General features: G+C 37.5%; 1 protein-coding gene and 1 long non-coding RNA gene across 2 annotated transcripts; both read right to left on the minus strand.

Moving 5' to 3' along the window:
• Positions 1 to 1,777: 1,777 nt before the first annotated feature.
• On the minus strand, positions 1,778 to 10,439 carry LOC142167914 (uncharacterized). Its single transcript, XM_075228418.1, has 2 exons — positions 2,311 to 10,439; positions 1,778 to 2,028 (listed from the first exon to the last, which is right to left on the minus strand). The coding sequence occupies exon 1, from the start codon at positions 9,531 to 9,533 to the stop codon at positions 8,334 to 8,336; it is 1,200 nt and encodes a 399-aa protein (XP_075084519.1). The 5' UTR covers positions 9,534 to 10,439; the 3' UTR covers positions 1,778 to 2,028; positions 2,311 to 8,333.
• A 1,992-nt stretch (positions 10,440 to 12,431) lies between these two features.
• On the minus strand, positions 12,432 to 13,446 carry LOC142168418 (uncharacterized). The gene is made up of 2 exons (XR_012698292.1): positions 12,965 to 13,446; positions 12,432 to 12,682 (listed from the first exon to the last, which is right to left on the minus strand). It is a non-coding gene; the product is annotated as an uncharacterized LOC142168418 (long non-coding RNA).
• Positions 13,447 to 14,715: the final 1,269 nt, after the last annotated feature.

Consider the following 14,715-nt stretch of genomic DNA (forward strand, 5'->3'; position numbering starts at 1 on the left):
ATATTTTTTTTGGTTTAAAATTATTTTTTAATCTTTTATTTGTTTGGGATTTTCTTAAAAAAAAGACTCCTAAAAGAAGGAGTTAAAGAAAATATTTTTGGATTTTTAAAAATGGGGTCTCAAAGAAAGACTTTCTAAAGAAGGAAATAAAGAAAATATTTTTAGATTTTTAAAAATTGGGGGCCGGAACCGATTAGGTTTGCCTACGTATCTCACATCCGGTGAGAATCAGACCCGCGTAGTTTTGCCATTTTGACGCGCAGAAAAATATGATTTGTTTTGAAATGATTCTCTCTTTGTTTTTGAAATTTCGACAGAGTAACGAGATTTTTGAATACTGGAATTATCAAAACCAGGTATTTTTCTGTCTTACCTCACTCTTGGTTTTTCTCTTGTTTTTTTTTTTTTTTTTTTTGGATTTTTTTTTCTTACTCACGAAGCCGGTCAACATACAAGCCAAACAAATTAATGCACAAGTAGCACGTAAAGAATGCATCAGGATGGTCTTTTAATTTTGGGTACACCTGTCCTAGACGGACCCAACCCCTGTGTTGAGTCCCCTAAGTCAAATGCACGTGATGCAAGCAAACGTACCTACTAGGGATCCGGCATGAGGCTGTGTTATTCTAAGTTTAAATCCTGGGTGTATTGTTCTAGACCTGGCTTACCCGAGCGGACAACTCGAGCCGGGGGGGGGGGGCAACGTACCGGTAACCAAAAGGCCATCCGGCTTTGTAACTGATCCGATCCTCGTTCTAAATTAGGATATGACACTAACAGAAAAGAAGTCACGCCAGCGTGCACTTCCCAGAAGATTTAGAAGAGTCAGAGAGAGGAAAGGTTTCGTAGCAGTTTATATACAATTCATACAATATCAAAGCGGTAAAAAAAATGGCATTTAGCACATTAGGCTCAAACACGTAAAAATAAGACAATCATGAAAGCCAATCATAACAGCTATTCTAAGCTCGAATTCTGAACCCTGAACCAGAGATTCTGGGTTCTTGTCCCCAGCAGAGTCGCCAGAGCTGTCACACCTCCTTTTTCCCGATGGGGCGATAGGGATAGGGGAGTTTTTCCAATTTAAGTGACAATATTCGAAATGGGATTATTTATTAAATCAGAGTCGCCACTTGGGATAATTTATGGTGTCCCAAGTCACCGGTTTATTTTAAATCCCAAATCGAGGAAATTTGACTCTATTTATGGTCCGCGAACACAGAAGACCGGGTAAGGAATTCTGTTAACCCGGGAGAAGGTGTGAGGCACTCCCGAATTTCGTAGTTTTAGCACGGTCGCTCAACTATCAATAATCGGCCTAATTATCTGATTAATACATGTTTATAACCTATTGTGCATTTTAGCTTTTTAACCGCTTTTAATTATTTATGGAGTTTATTTGAATAAGTCGCGATGTCGCGTACTCATTGATTTTTGTACACATTGTGAATCACGTCACGTGAAACGCACCCGCGACTTACAACATGTTTATTTTTATTATTATTTGAAGTTCCGGTCGAGTCACGTGAAACGCACACTCGAATTGGGATTTACGTATCGTGACCATGCCACGGGAACCGTACCCATAGTCACGATGATTTATTTACTTGCCTAAAGTAAACTGCGATATTCATCATTCTTCCTAAACTTTGAGATTATTGTGAAGCCAAGAAATATGAAAATTATTGTGGATAAGATGTGTGGCTTAGTTGTTGAAATTATAAGAATCATTTACACTATGTTGTTTCCATTTGCATCTTAATAGTTTAACGGTTAATGTAACAAATGAATACACTAATTTTGATAACTATGTAAACTCAAAGGAAAACAATGCACTTATTCAACAATCTTTTATAAATAAAAAAAAACGTAAAGCAAAAGCATTTGTCATTGGGCAGCTACAACACATGTAGAACCATATCGCGTGACGTTTCCACTTTTGACAATAATTGCTTAATGAATGCAGAAATTCTTTACTAGCATTTCAGTAATCAACTTGGACATTGCATCTGGATTTGGATTAAGAATCTGCAGTATGCATCCAACAATTCTTTCAAGTTCTATGTGATTGTCTTTGCAGTAAACTAGCAAATCAGGCTCGTGAAACTCTACTCTATCATCATATATTGGTTCCATTATCATTGTCAACAGTACCCTTATTTCTTGTCAAATAATAGAAGGTTCTCAACTTAGACCCAGGTTCCAACTAATCAAAGATAGAAAATACTTTATGGTAACTAAAAGCAGCGGTGTAAAACCCATAACAGCGAAGAAAGACAATATCAAAATTCTAGCAAACAGAAAGCTGACCTTTAAATGAACAGAAGCTTTGAAATTTGTTTAAATATTGAATTTCTCTGAATACATCGAGGAACAGAGTACCGATATAACTCAAACACTACCCGAATCACCAACTAAACAGAAAGCTCGAACCGGGACCTCGACGACAACCTCAATTCAACGGCGCAAAAAAAAAAGCCTCAATTGAAACTCCATAGCTTTTAAAACCGGATTTCCGGCCAGATTCGTCACCTTCCGTCGTAGCAGTAACAAATAATAGGGAAGACGACGGAGGAGGAGGAGGAGCAGTAGCCGTCGCCGGTTTTTGGCTGAGCTCGTCGGCAATGAGGCGAGACAGAAAACCAGAAGGGGGCTTTTTTTTAGGGGCGGCGACCGTCTCTTCTCAAGGGGAGGGCCTTGTTAGGGTGTAGGAAATTAGGTTTTTTTTAATTATAAAAGGGTTGTGGGTTAGGGAATGGATAAATGGGCTGAAGGGAGGAGTGGGCTGTCAGAAATTGGGCTCAAGTTTGGGCCAAATTTGCCTTTAAAGGTGACCCTTTAACTCTACAAAGCTAAAGTATTAATTTCTTTTCCTAAAATATCATACCATAAAAATATAAAATCAATCCTAATTAATTAAAATATCTATATTATGGCATGAAACTATTTTTTTGGTATTTTCAAGGATTATACTAAAATAAAAATGGGTTAAAAGTGATATCTTTCTAAAATACCTAATACATGTATAAAATAGAAAAAATGAAACTATTTTTGTATTTTCAAACATATGTTTTAAATTTAAAACTAAAAGTTGACTGAAATCCTATTAAAAATAGAAATAAATAAATATTTTTGAAATATTCCTTTTAAAAGTTACGCGGGTCAAAAATTACGTTCTTACAGCTGCCCCTCTTTGCTTGAAAACACGAAAAGTTTTCGGAGCAAAGAACAATAAGCAACGTAATTGATTTATGACCCGACGCTTATTCAAAACGAAACAAAGACGGATAAAAGATTGTGACCGAGACCTGGTATCTGAGCTACCTACATATCCTTGGCTTTAAAGGAATCAGGTCACGTGTAGTTCAGAGGTGAATGAAGTAATGGAGTGTGTGGAGAGGATGACAGAGTCGAGTGAGATACCGTTCCGTCGAGGTTCCGGTCCGCGGTCCTGTTATTACATCAAAATCAAAAAAAATAAAATAAAAAAGGCTAACTAAGCCTGTCAGCTATGAGTTACAAGATTCCTATATATAAGTCTTCTGAAGCTTGATCTTGAGGCTTGAATGGTTCTTCATGCAGACTTTTGATTTGAACCTTGCGGCTTGCTAACTGCAGGTGCTGATTCATTCTTCTACAGCTTCTTCGGATCAAGACCGGACCTGCAGTGCTCGTGTATTCAGCCATGTCTTGAGCAGTTCATGTCTTTCATCGGCTTCTGCATTTTGGATTCACTTTTTTTTTTCTTTTTTTTTCTTTTTTTTAGATTGAGACTTCTTCATTTGGTCATCTCGGACTGTCAGCTCGCATTCTTGAGGCGAGCTTCTGCTGCTTCTAACTTGAATTGAATTCTTAAATGACTTCCCTCGTTCTCCAGGTGGGCGCCTGATGACTAAAAACTCGAAATAAATTCCCTCATTCTCCAGGTAGGCGCCTGTGCTGACTTAAAATAGAAATGAATTTCCTCGTTTTCCAGGTGGGCGCCTGATGACTTAAAACTGAAATGAATTCCCTCGTTCTCCAGGTGGGCGCCTGATGACTTAAAACTTTAAATAAATTCCCTCGGTCTCCAGGTGGGCGCCTGCTGACTTAAAAACTTGAAATAAATTCCCTCATTCTCCAGGTGGGCGCCTGACTTAAAACAGAAATAAATTCCCTCATTCTCCAGGTGGGTGCCTGATGTTGACTTAAAACTTGAAATGAATTCCCTCATTTTCCAGGTGGGCGCCTGATGTTGACTTAAAACTTGAAATGAATTCCCTCGTTTTCCAGGTGGGCGCCTGCTGACTTAAAACTGAAATAAATTCCCTCTTTCTCCAGGTGGGCGCCTGACTTAAAACAGTAATGAATTCCCTCATTCTCCAGGTGGGCGCCTGATGTTGACTTAAAACTTGAAATGAATTCCCTCGTTTTCCAGGTGGGCGCGTGCTGACTTAAAACAGAAATGAATTCCCTCGTTTTCCAGGTGGGCGCCTGCTACTACAACAAAATGGAAACAACAAAAGAAACTTTTTCTGCCCTAGTTTACACTAGGAAGATTTGTGAGTTATTAGCAGAACTATAAATTACCTATGCTATTGATGAAGATGCAATGATGAGAGCAAAATTGAAGACTCAACTAGGATGTGCGTCTCCTAAAGAAATAAAAATCTAAAAAATCTAAACTAGGAAGTGCATCTCCTATATTTGAGATTGAGCTTGCAGAAGACTATAAACTAAGCTTGACTAAACTAAAAACTAACCCTATTCTCCAGGCGGGACCCCTGATTTCAAGAAAACTAAAGATTGATTACTTAAGAAAACTAAAAATTGACCCTTTTTTTTCCAGACTTCCCCTTTTTAAACTTATTATCCTAGGAGAAAATTCATCAGACTAGGTCTTTTTTCGTATCTTAGGAGAAAGATTCATCAGACTAAGATTTCTATCCTAGGAGAAAGTTCATCAGACTAGGTTTTCTATCTTAGGAGAAAGATTCATCAGATTAAGATTTCGGTCCTAAGAGAAAATTTATTAGATTAGGTCCCCTTTTTTTTGTTATCTTAGGAGAAAGATTCATCAGACTAAGATTTTGATCCTAGGAGAAAATTCATCAGACTAGGTCTCTTTTCTTTTTTTGGTATCTTAGGAGAAAAATTCATCAGACTAGGTTTTCTATCTTAGGAGAAAGATTCATCAGACTAAGATTTCGGTCCTAGGATAAAATTAATCAGACTAGGTCTCTTTTTTTATTATCTTAGGAGAAAGATTCATCAGACTAAGACGTTTATCCTAGGAGAAAGATTCATCAGACTAAGACGTTTATCCTAGGAGAAAGATTCATCAGACTAAGATATTTTTATCCTAGGAGAAAGATTCACCAGACTAGGTTTTCTATCTTAGGAGAAAGATTCATCAAACTAAGATGTTTATCCTAGGAGAAAATTCATCAGACTAGGTTTTCTATCTTAGGAGAATGATTCATCAGACTAAGACTTCGATCCTAGGAAAAAGTTCATCAGACTAGGTCTTTTTTGTTATCTTAGGAGAAAGATTCATCAGACTAAGACGTTTATCCTAGGAGAAAATTCGTTAGACTAGGTTTTCTATCTTAGGAGAAAGATTCATCAGACTAAGATGTTTATCCTAGGAGAAAATTTATCAGACTAGGTCTTTTTTTAATTATCTTAGGAGAAAGATTCATCAGACTAAGACGTTTATCCTAGGAGAAACTTCATCAGACTAGGTTTTCTATCTTAGGAGAAAGATTCATCAGACTAAGATTTTTATTGGGAGAAAATCCATCAGACTAGGACTTTTTATCCTAGGAGGAAAAATGAGAAGAGAAATGGCAACATTTTATGCACACTAGCAAGACAGATAAAGGCAAAGATTTGAGAAACTTCCCTTTGTTGGCTCTTCTCTTCTTCTTTTTGTTCTTTCTTTTCTTTTTTTCTTTTTGTTTTTGAACCAACTTCCTTGCACTGCTTTGTTCCTGTTTCAAACAAAGAAAATTTTGTCAGTTTTAAAAGTGGTGGTCGGTTTGTGGCCTTGAGTCTTAGGCGGCTTGGCTTTTGCTCAATCAGCTTGAGTCAGTTTCAAGAGACTTTTTGCTCTGCATCAATCCTGATCGTTTCACACCCAACACCATTTGTATTTGTGGCTCAGTCAGCCTTATCTCAAAAAAGAGATTTCTTTTCTTGGATAACCTTTCTGATATCTTGAATGGCTTTGCTTTTGGAGCAATTTGTCTATCAGAGAGAATCACAACTGGTAAGAGCCTTTTGCACGATGTGCACACTTCATAGTCATTGTTCAGTACTACAGAGAGCCCGAGCCCCTAATTAACCTCGAGGTTATCTTTACTTGCTTTAGCCAAGTAGGCAGACAATGGTATTTTGGGGGGAAGCCTTTGCATGAATCCTCAAGGCATGTTGACTGTAACACCTGACTGTGCTTGCCAAATTTACTTTGTGCAACTGAAAAGCTGGTAGCAGATTTTGAAATCTTTTCTTGCTTGTTTTGACAAGGACTGACTCAAAGTGAAGGGACACAATGGTGCGAAGAAACGGTATTAACAAGAAATGCCCATGTCGGAAGGACAGAAGGAAGAGTTTTTTTATTTATTTTTTTTTTATTTTGCGGTAACTAGCCTTAATGATCATGACATGCATTTTGGACTTAACGGCCTGATCTCTCAAATTGATCCAATCTTCCCTTTTACCATTCTTATGACCTTTGAAGTCGGGCTTGTTCGTGCCAATCCTTTGCATCAGCTTCACGACTCACTATCGACTAATGATGCCCCGAGGGGTTTTCACCAACAAGTCTCTCTCATTTATTCATCTCTGCTTACCGACGTCTTACAGTGCCTGTGAGGGTTTTCACTAGTAAGACTCTCTCATTTTTCTTCTCTTTTTCTTTTTCTTTTGCTTTCTTGTGTGAGCAACAGTGTTTTATGTCACGTGACAACCGTTGCTCATTGCATGCTTCTCTTGACATTCTTGAAGGCGTATCGGGAGGTCTTTATTTGGAAGAATTTTGGATAGGGTTGGAAAAGAGGGACGTCATGAAGGCTCAAAGTAGACTCAAAATAAGGGGTTGTAGACTTACAACTCTTGGAATCGACTCTTTCAAAAGTGAAATAAAATCATTGCCTCAGTTTCAGATATTGGGGATTTTTGGATTTTTTTTCTTATTTGGTTGGACCGAACCGTGAAGGCTGCCTACGTATCCTTTTTAAAGGAATCAGGTCTAACGTAGTTCAAACATCTGACCTAACTATTATTTTTTCATCTTTCTTTCTGCTCTTTTTTTCTTTTTTCCTTTTTTTTTCTTTTTTTTTTCAAAACAAGTTGCCCAACTTCTATTTTCTGGGAAACGGACATTTGACTATTCTATTTTTTTTTCACTTGTACTTTCTAAGAGTCGCCCCAGTTTGTACTCTTGGGACATGGACTTTTCCTTTCATTTTTCTGTCATTTCATCATTTATTTTTACTTTTGACTTTAAACTTGATTCCAAAAGAGGGTGGTCAAAGAAAATAATGCAGGCTCAAAAGGGGTAAGAAAGGGTATAAAGTGTTTGGGTAGCAGAAAAATGGCCTCCTAGCCTCGAGAATGCCAAACATGGTTTCCTTTCGCGACACAACATTGATGAACATGTCTGTCTTCTTGGTGTGTCGTGATCGGAAGATACTTTTCATCCATTAATGTCAAACTTACCAATAAACTTCAATTGATTCTTCCTCAAAACCGACCTTCACAATGATTTGAAGGTAAAGATCATTAACCTCCACGGGTCATTTTATTTGAGCTTAATTCCAAAGTGTTTCAACTCTTTATTCATCCTCGAAAGTTCCTTTTTCTCATTTATCCAATTCAAGCTTAAATCAGTTTTTTAAGATCTGGCCAAAAATTCCGAATGCATATCATATCACTAAAACTAGCGGGAAAAGAACTGAGCATGGAATGACACAAAAGGACAAATTGTATTTCATTGAGTAAACAACAAGACAAATAACCTAAAATCCGAGTTACAACCCTAAAATAACCCGGCTAATGAAAATAGCAACAAAACGGACAAACAAGACTCACACAAACAAAATAGAGGGATAGAAGGGTTTGACTCAATAAAATAAATAAAATCTGGATCACACCCTGGAATAACCCAGATAATAGAAAAATATCAAAACAAGCTACCAAGATTCCTTCCTAGTGATAAGGGAATGACTTTTCAATTGCTAAGCTTGACATTTAGCCACAAATTTGCTCATCAGAATCACCATGGCCTTCTCCAATTTCAGTCGGCAAGTTCCCAAGAGGATTCTCATACTCCATGTCACCACACATCATCCCTACAAAGTGTGCATCATCATGTGCATGTAAAGGATTCTGCGTAATATTCTGGTGTCATTATCTTGGATCACAATCTGTTTTTCCTGGATAATCCTTACTATTTCTCTTTTCAAATCCCGACAACTTTCAACATTGTGCCCATGGGCATTGGAATGGTATTCACACCTTTTAGAATGATCAAAGCTTCTTGCACGTGGGTCCACATGATTTGGAGGAATAGGTGCAATCATGTCATAATGCTTTAATTTCTGAAACATACTTGCATAGGACTCTCCTATTGGTGTAAAATTATCTTTCAACCTTTGTTCCCCTTTATACCCCTGGCTTGGATGTGGGTTATAGGGCACTTGAAAATTTTGTGGAAGCTGGTGGAAATTTTGTGGTGCTGGTGCTCGCCTTCTGGGGTGTCTTGGTGGCTGGACAACATACTGACGTGGAGCAATAGAGTATTGTGGGTTCTGAGGTGGATAGTAGTGCTCAGGGGAATCATCGGAAACCTGATGAAGCTGCTCATACATTCGAGATGTTCTCCTAGGACCTCTTCTCGACCTTATTGTCATCATGGTTTCTTCATCCTTCTCATTCGTGTTACTAAAATTATCAGATTCAATCTGGACAGCCTGAGTTGCAGCTTTGAGAACTGCTTGACTTATAATTTTGCCTGTCTTAAGGCCATTCTCAACCATTTTCCCAATTTTGATTGCTTCCAAGAAGGGTTTGCCCACTGCGGACATCATGTTTTGAAAATAATCTGGCTCTTGAGCCCGAAGGAAGACAATGATTAACTCGTGGTCATCCATGGGTGGCTTAATTCTAGCCGCTTGCTCTCTCAATTTAACGGCATATTCCCTGAAACTTTCAGTTGGTTTCTTTTTCAGGTTTGAAAGGGAATTGCGGTCTGGAGCGATATCGATGTTGTATTGGAACTGTTTGACAAAGGCCTGGGCCATGTCATCCCAGACATGCCAGTGAGAGGTTTCTTGATCCATAAACCATTCAGAGGCTACCCCTGTCAGGCTTTCCCAAAAATAAGCCATTAGTAATTCATCATTTCTTCCAACACCTCTTAGCTGATTGCAATACCTTTTCAAGTGAGCTATGGGGTCGACGTGTCCATCATACTTTTCAAATTTTGGGATACTCTTCTGACCTGCCAACCCTTGCGTGAAACCAAGTGGCAAACGAACATTGGGGAACATACATAGATCCTTGAAGGCAATACTCTTCTAACCTGCCAACCCTTGCATGTTTTTCAACTGTTGTTCTAAGCTTTTTATTCTTTGGGTCATTTCTTATTGTGCCATCTTTGGGGCAGGCTTCTCAATTTTTGCAGGAAGATCAAATAGGTATGAGTGGTACTCAGGAGAATGGTACTATTCTTGCTGGGTAGCAAATTGTGACTCATGAGTTTTCTTTTATACCACTGTCGGCTGTGGGAAGGTGAAGACGGGCATAACAGTAGTGGTTGTCTGATTGGTTGTCAATGGCACACTTTGGGAGCGCGCAACAGAAGTTCCAGCTGTAGTCATACAGTTGGGATAAAGACTCAACCCAGGTGGATAAGATTGATCATGCAATGAGACCGGAATGGTAGTAGTCGAAATGGATATGAACTCTAGGAAATCATGAATAGAAAAAGGCGGTCCTTGGCCATTGGCCCATGCTTGACACATTTCAGTCATTTGCTGCTTTAGTACTCTATTTTCCTCAACCACAGTAGACTCTTGTTGAACCCTCTGACCCTGAGTCTTTTGAGCACTTGTAACAGCTTCGATGCCAGTTGTCAATGGCATTTTTCCCTTGGATCTTGTTTTGCCAGCTTACCACAAACTGACCACCTCAAACTTTCTTTACAATTCAAAATAAGAGACACGTTAGAATGGACTCAGTCGGTCCTTATTATCATCATCATCATTTTTTAACACTTTTTTTTTATGGTCGATCGAACCTGATGTGGGTTGCCTACGTATCATGTGGGAACATGAATCAGATCGTGCGTAGTTCGGGAGGATCAGAAATAAGGTAAATAAACTAACTCTTTTTGGATTTTGATTTTTTCTTTTTAATTTCCGAAAGAAAGACTTATAAAGAAGAAAGAAAATATTTTTGGAATTTGATTATTTTTTCTAATTTTTTCCAATAGAAGGACTTCTATATAAGAAAGAAAAATATTTTTTGGCTTTTGATGTTTTTGTTTTTTTTTTTTTTTGGATTTTTTGGGAGAAAGACTTTCTAAAAAAAAAAAGGTAGAAAATATATTTTTTTTTGGATTTTAATTTCATTTGTTTTTTTTCTAATGAAAGACTCCTACAAATAAAATATTTTTTTTGGTTTAAAATTATTTTTTAATCTTTTATTTGTTTGGGATTTTCTTAAAAAAAAGACTCCTAAAAGAAGGAGTTAAAGAAAATATTTTTGGATTTTTAAAAATGGGGTCTCAAAGAAAGACTTTCTAAAGAAGGAAATAAAGAAAATATTTTTAGATTTTTAAAAATTGGGGGCCGGAACCGATTAGGTTTGCCTACGTATCTCACATCCGGTGAGAATCAGACCCGCGTAGTTTTGCCATTTTGACGCGCAGAAAAATATGATTTGTTTTGAAATGATTCTCTCTTTGTTTTTGAAATTTCGACAGAGTAACGAGATTTTTGAATACTGGAATTATCAAAACCAGGTATTTTTCTGTCTTACCTCACTCTTGGTTTTTCTCTTGTTTTTTTTTTTTTTTTTTTTGGATTTTTTTTTCTTACTCACGAAGCCGGTCAACATACAAGCCAAACAAATTAATGCACAAGTAGCACGTAAAGAATGCATCAGGATGGTCTTTTAATTTTGGGTACACCTGTCCTAGACGGACCCAACCCCTGTGTTGAGTCCCCTAAGTCAAATGCACGTGATGCAAGCAAACGTACCTACTAGGGATCCGGCATGAGGCTGTGTTATTCTAAGTTTAAATCCTGGGTGTATTGTTCTAGACCTGGCTTACCCGAGCGGACAACTCGAGCCGGGGGGGGGGGGCAACGTACCGGTAACCAAAAGGCCATCCGGCTTTGTAACTGATCCGATCCTCGTTCTAAATTAGGATATGACACTAACAGAAAAGAAGTCACGCCAGCGTGCACTTCCCAGAAGATTTAGAAGAGTCAGAGAGAGGAAAGGTTTCGTAGCAGTTTATATACAATTCATACAATATCAAAGCGGTAAAAAAAATGGCATTTAGCACATTAGGCTCAAACACGTAAAAATAAGACAATCATGAAAGCCAATCATAACAGCTATTCTAAGCTCGAATTCTGAACCCTGAACCAGAGATTCTGGGTTCTTGTCCCCAGCAGAGTCGCCAGAGCTGTCACACCTCCTTTTTCCCGATGGGGCGATAGGGATAGGGGAGTTTTTCCAATTTAAGTGACAATATTCGAAATGGGATTATTTATTAAATCAGAGTCGCCACTTGGGATAATTTATGGTGTCCCAAGTCACCGGTTTATTTTAAATCCCAAATCGAGGAAATTTGACTCTATTTATGGTCCGCGAACACAGAAGACCGGGTAAGGAATTCTGTTAACCCGGGAGAAGGTGTGAGGCACTCCCGAATTTCGTAGTTTTAGCACGGTCGCTCAACTATCAATAATCGGCCTAATTATCTGATTAATACATGTTTATAACCTATTGTGCATTTTAGCTTTTTAACCGCTTTTAATTATTTATGGAGTTTATTTGAATAAGTCGCGATGTCGCGTACTCATTGATTTTTGTACACATTGTGAATCACGTCACGTGAAACGCACCCGCGACTTACAATATGTTTATTTTTATTATTATTTGAAGTTCCGGTCGAGTCACGTGAAACGCACACTCGAATTGGGATTTACGTATCGTGACCATGCCACGGGAACCGTACCCATAGTCACGATGATTTATTTACTTGCCTAAAGTAAACTGCGATATTCATCATTCTTCCTAAACTTTGAGATTATTGTGAAGCCAAGAAATATGAAAATTATTGTGGATAAGATGTGTGTGGCTTAGTTGTTGAAATTATAAGAATCATTTACACTATGTTGTTTCCATTTGCATCTTAATAGTTTAACGGTTAATGTAACAAATGAATACACTAATTTTGATAACTATGTAAACTCAAAGGAAAACAATGCACTTATTCAACAATCTTTTATAAATAAAAAAAAACGTAAAGCAAAAGCATTTGTCATTGGGCAGCTACAACACATGTAGAACCATATCGCGTGACGTTTCCACTTTTGACAATAATTGCTTAATGAATGCAGAAATTCTTTACTAGCATTTCAGTAATCAACTTGGACATTGCATCTGGATTTGGATTAAGAATCTGCAGTATGCATCCAACAATTCTTTCAAGTTCTATGTGATTGTCTTTGCAGTAAACTAGCAAATCAGGCTCGTGAAACTCTACTCTATCATCATATATTGGTTCCATTATCATTGTCAACAGTACCCTTATTTCTTGTCAAATAATAGAAGGTTCTCAACTTAGACCCAGGTTCCAACTAATCAAAGATAGAAAATACTTTATGGTAACTAAAAGCAGCGGTGTAAAACCCATAACAGCGAAGAAAGACAATATCAAAATTCTAGCAAACAGAAAGCTGACCTTTAAATGAACAGAAGCTTTGAAATTTGTTTAAATATTGAATTTCTCTGAATACATCGAGGAACAGAGTACCGATATAACTCAAACACTACCCGAATCACCAACTAAACAGAAAGCTCGAACCGGGACCTCGACGACAACCTCAATTCAACGGCGCAAAAAAAAAAGCCTCAATTGAAACTCCATAGCTTTTAAAACCGGATTTTCGGCCAGATTCGTCACCTTCCGTTGTAGCAGTAACAAATAATAGGGAAGACGACGGAGGAGGAGGAGGAGCAGTAGCCGTCGCCGGTTTTTGGCTGAGCTCGTCGGCAATGAGGCGAGACAGAAAACAAGAAGGGGGCTTTTTTTTAGGGGCGGCGACCGTCTCTTCTCAAGGGGAGGGCCTTGTTAGGGTGTAGGAAATTAGGTTTTTTTTTAATTATAAAAGGGTTGTGGGTTAGGGAATGGATAAATGGGCTGAAGGGAGGAGTGGGCTGTCAGAAATTGGGCTCAAGTTTGGGCCAAATTTGCCTTTAAAGGTGGCCCTTTAACTCTACAAAGCTAAAGGATTAATTTCTTTTCCTAAAATATCATACCATAAAAATATAAAATCAATCCTAATTAATTAAAATATCTATATTATGACATGAAACTATTTTTTTGGTATTTTTAAGGATTATACTAAAATAAAAATGGGTTAAAAGTGATATCTTTCTAAAATACCTAATACATGTATAAAATAGAAAAAATGAAACTATTTTTGTATTTTCAAACATATGTTTTAAATTTAAAACTAAAAGTTGACTGAAATCCTATTAAAAATAGAAATAAACAAATATTTTTGAAATATTCCTTTTAAAAGTTGTGCGGGTCAAAAATTACGTGCTTACAACGAGTTTAACCATACTAATTTCACTCAAATCCTACTCTGAATCAGTATTCAAATCCTAAAAATTCATTTTATGAAATTTCTACAATTTTTCCCAAATTGTTCATCTCAAAATACTGATTAAATTATGAAAACAATGATATATTCATGTATGTTAACCAAATATGAGTTAGAATCATTTACCCCGATGAATTTCTTGAAAAACCCACGAAAAATCATCACAAACCGAGCTCTCTAGGTCCCCAAAATGAAATAATACCCTGGGCCTCGGTTATATATTACACCCTCTGACCTCCCAATGTGTGTTCCGCACATTTCCAAGCGTGATCGCACATTTCCAAGTTTTGTGGTCGCACAAAAAATTATGCGACCGCACTTCATAGCCTTTCCACTAATATGAAGAAAATCTAACAAATACATATATAAAACACTCCCAAAACTCGGTGTTACTGAGTGCATGAGCATCTAATATGAATACAATGTCTGACTGATAAAATACTGTCTGAAAGTATAGAACAGTACAATAACTGAAAGAAAGAGAGACAAGGTCAGCGGACTCCAGACAACTATATTGATAGTCTCCAACTGATAGCACTCTGAGATCTAATAGTCGACGTATCCGAAAGCACCTGGATCTGCACACGAAGTGCAGAGTGTAGTATGAGTACAACCAATTCAATAAGTAACAAGACTAACCTCTAGGCTGAAAGTAGTGACGAGCTCCGCAAGTACAGTCCAGTATAAATAATGGTACAAAAATATAGGCATGCTTTCAAGTTCAACAGTTAAACCCAATACAAGTGAAATGGATCAATACTGTATGATATGAGGAATATGACATCTCAATAGAAAAGACCTCAGGTAAATACTGGTCACAAAT

The sequence above is a fragment of the Nicotiana tabacum genome, chromosome 13, assembly GCF_000715075.1.
Source record: "Nicotiana tabacum cultivar K326 chromosome 13, ASM71507v2, whole genome shotgun sequence".
In the NCBI taxonomy this organism is placed as follows: domain Eukaryota; kingdom Viridiplantae; phylum Streptophyta; class Magnoliopsida; order Solanales; family Solanaceae; genus Nicotiana; species Nicotiana tabacum.

What these genes read in the sequence shown, in the direction of transcription:
- LOC142167914 (XM_075228418.1), bottom strand. Translation starts at nt 9,533, where the DNA reads ATGTTCCCCAATGTTCGTTTGCCACTTGGTTTCACGCAAGGGTTGGCA.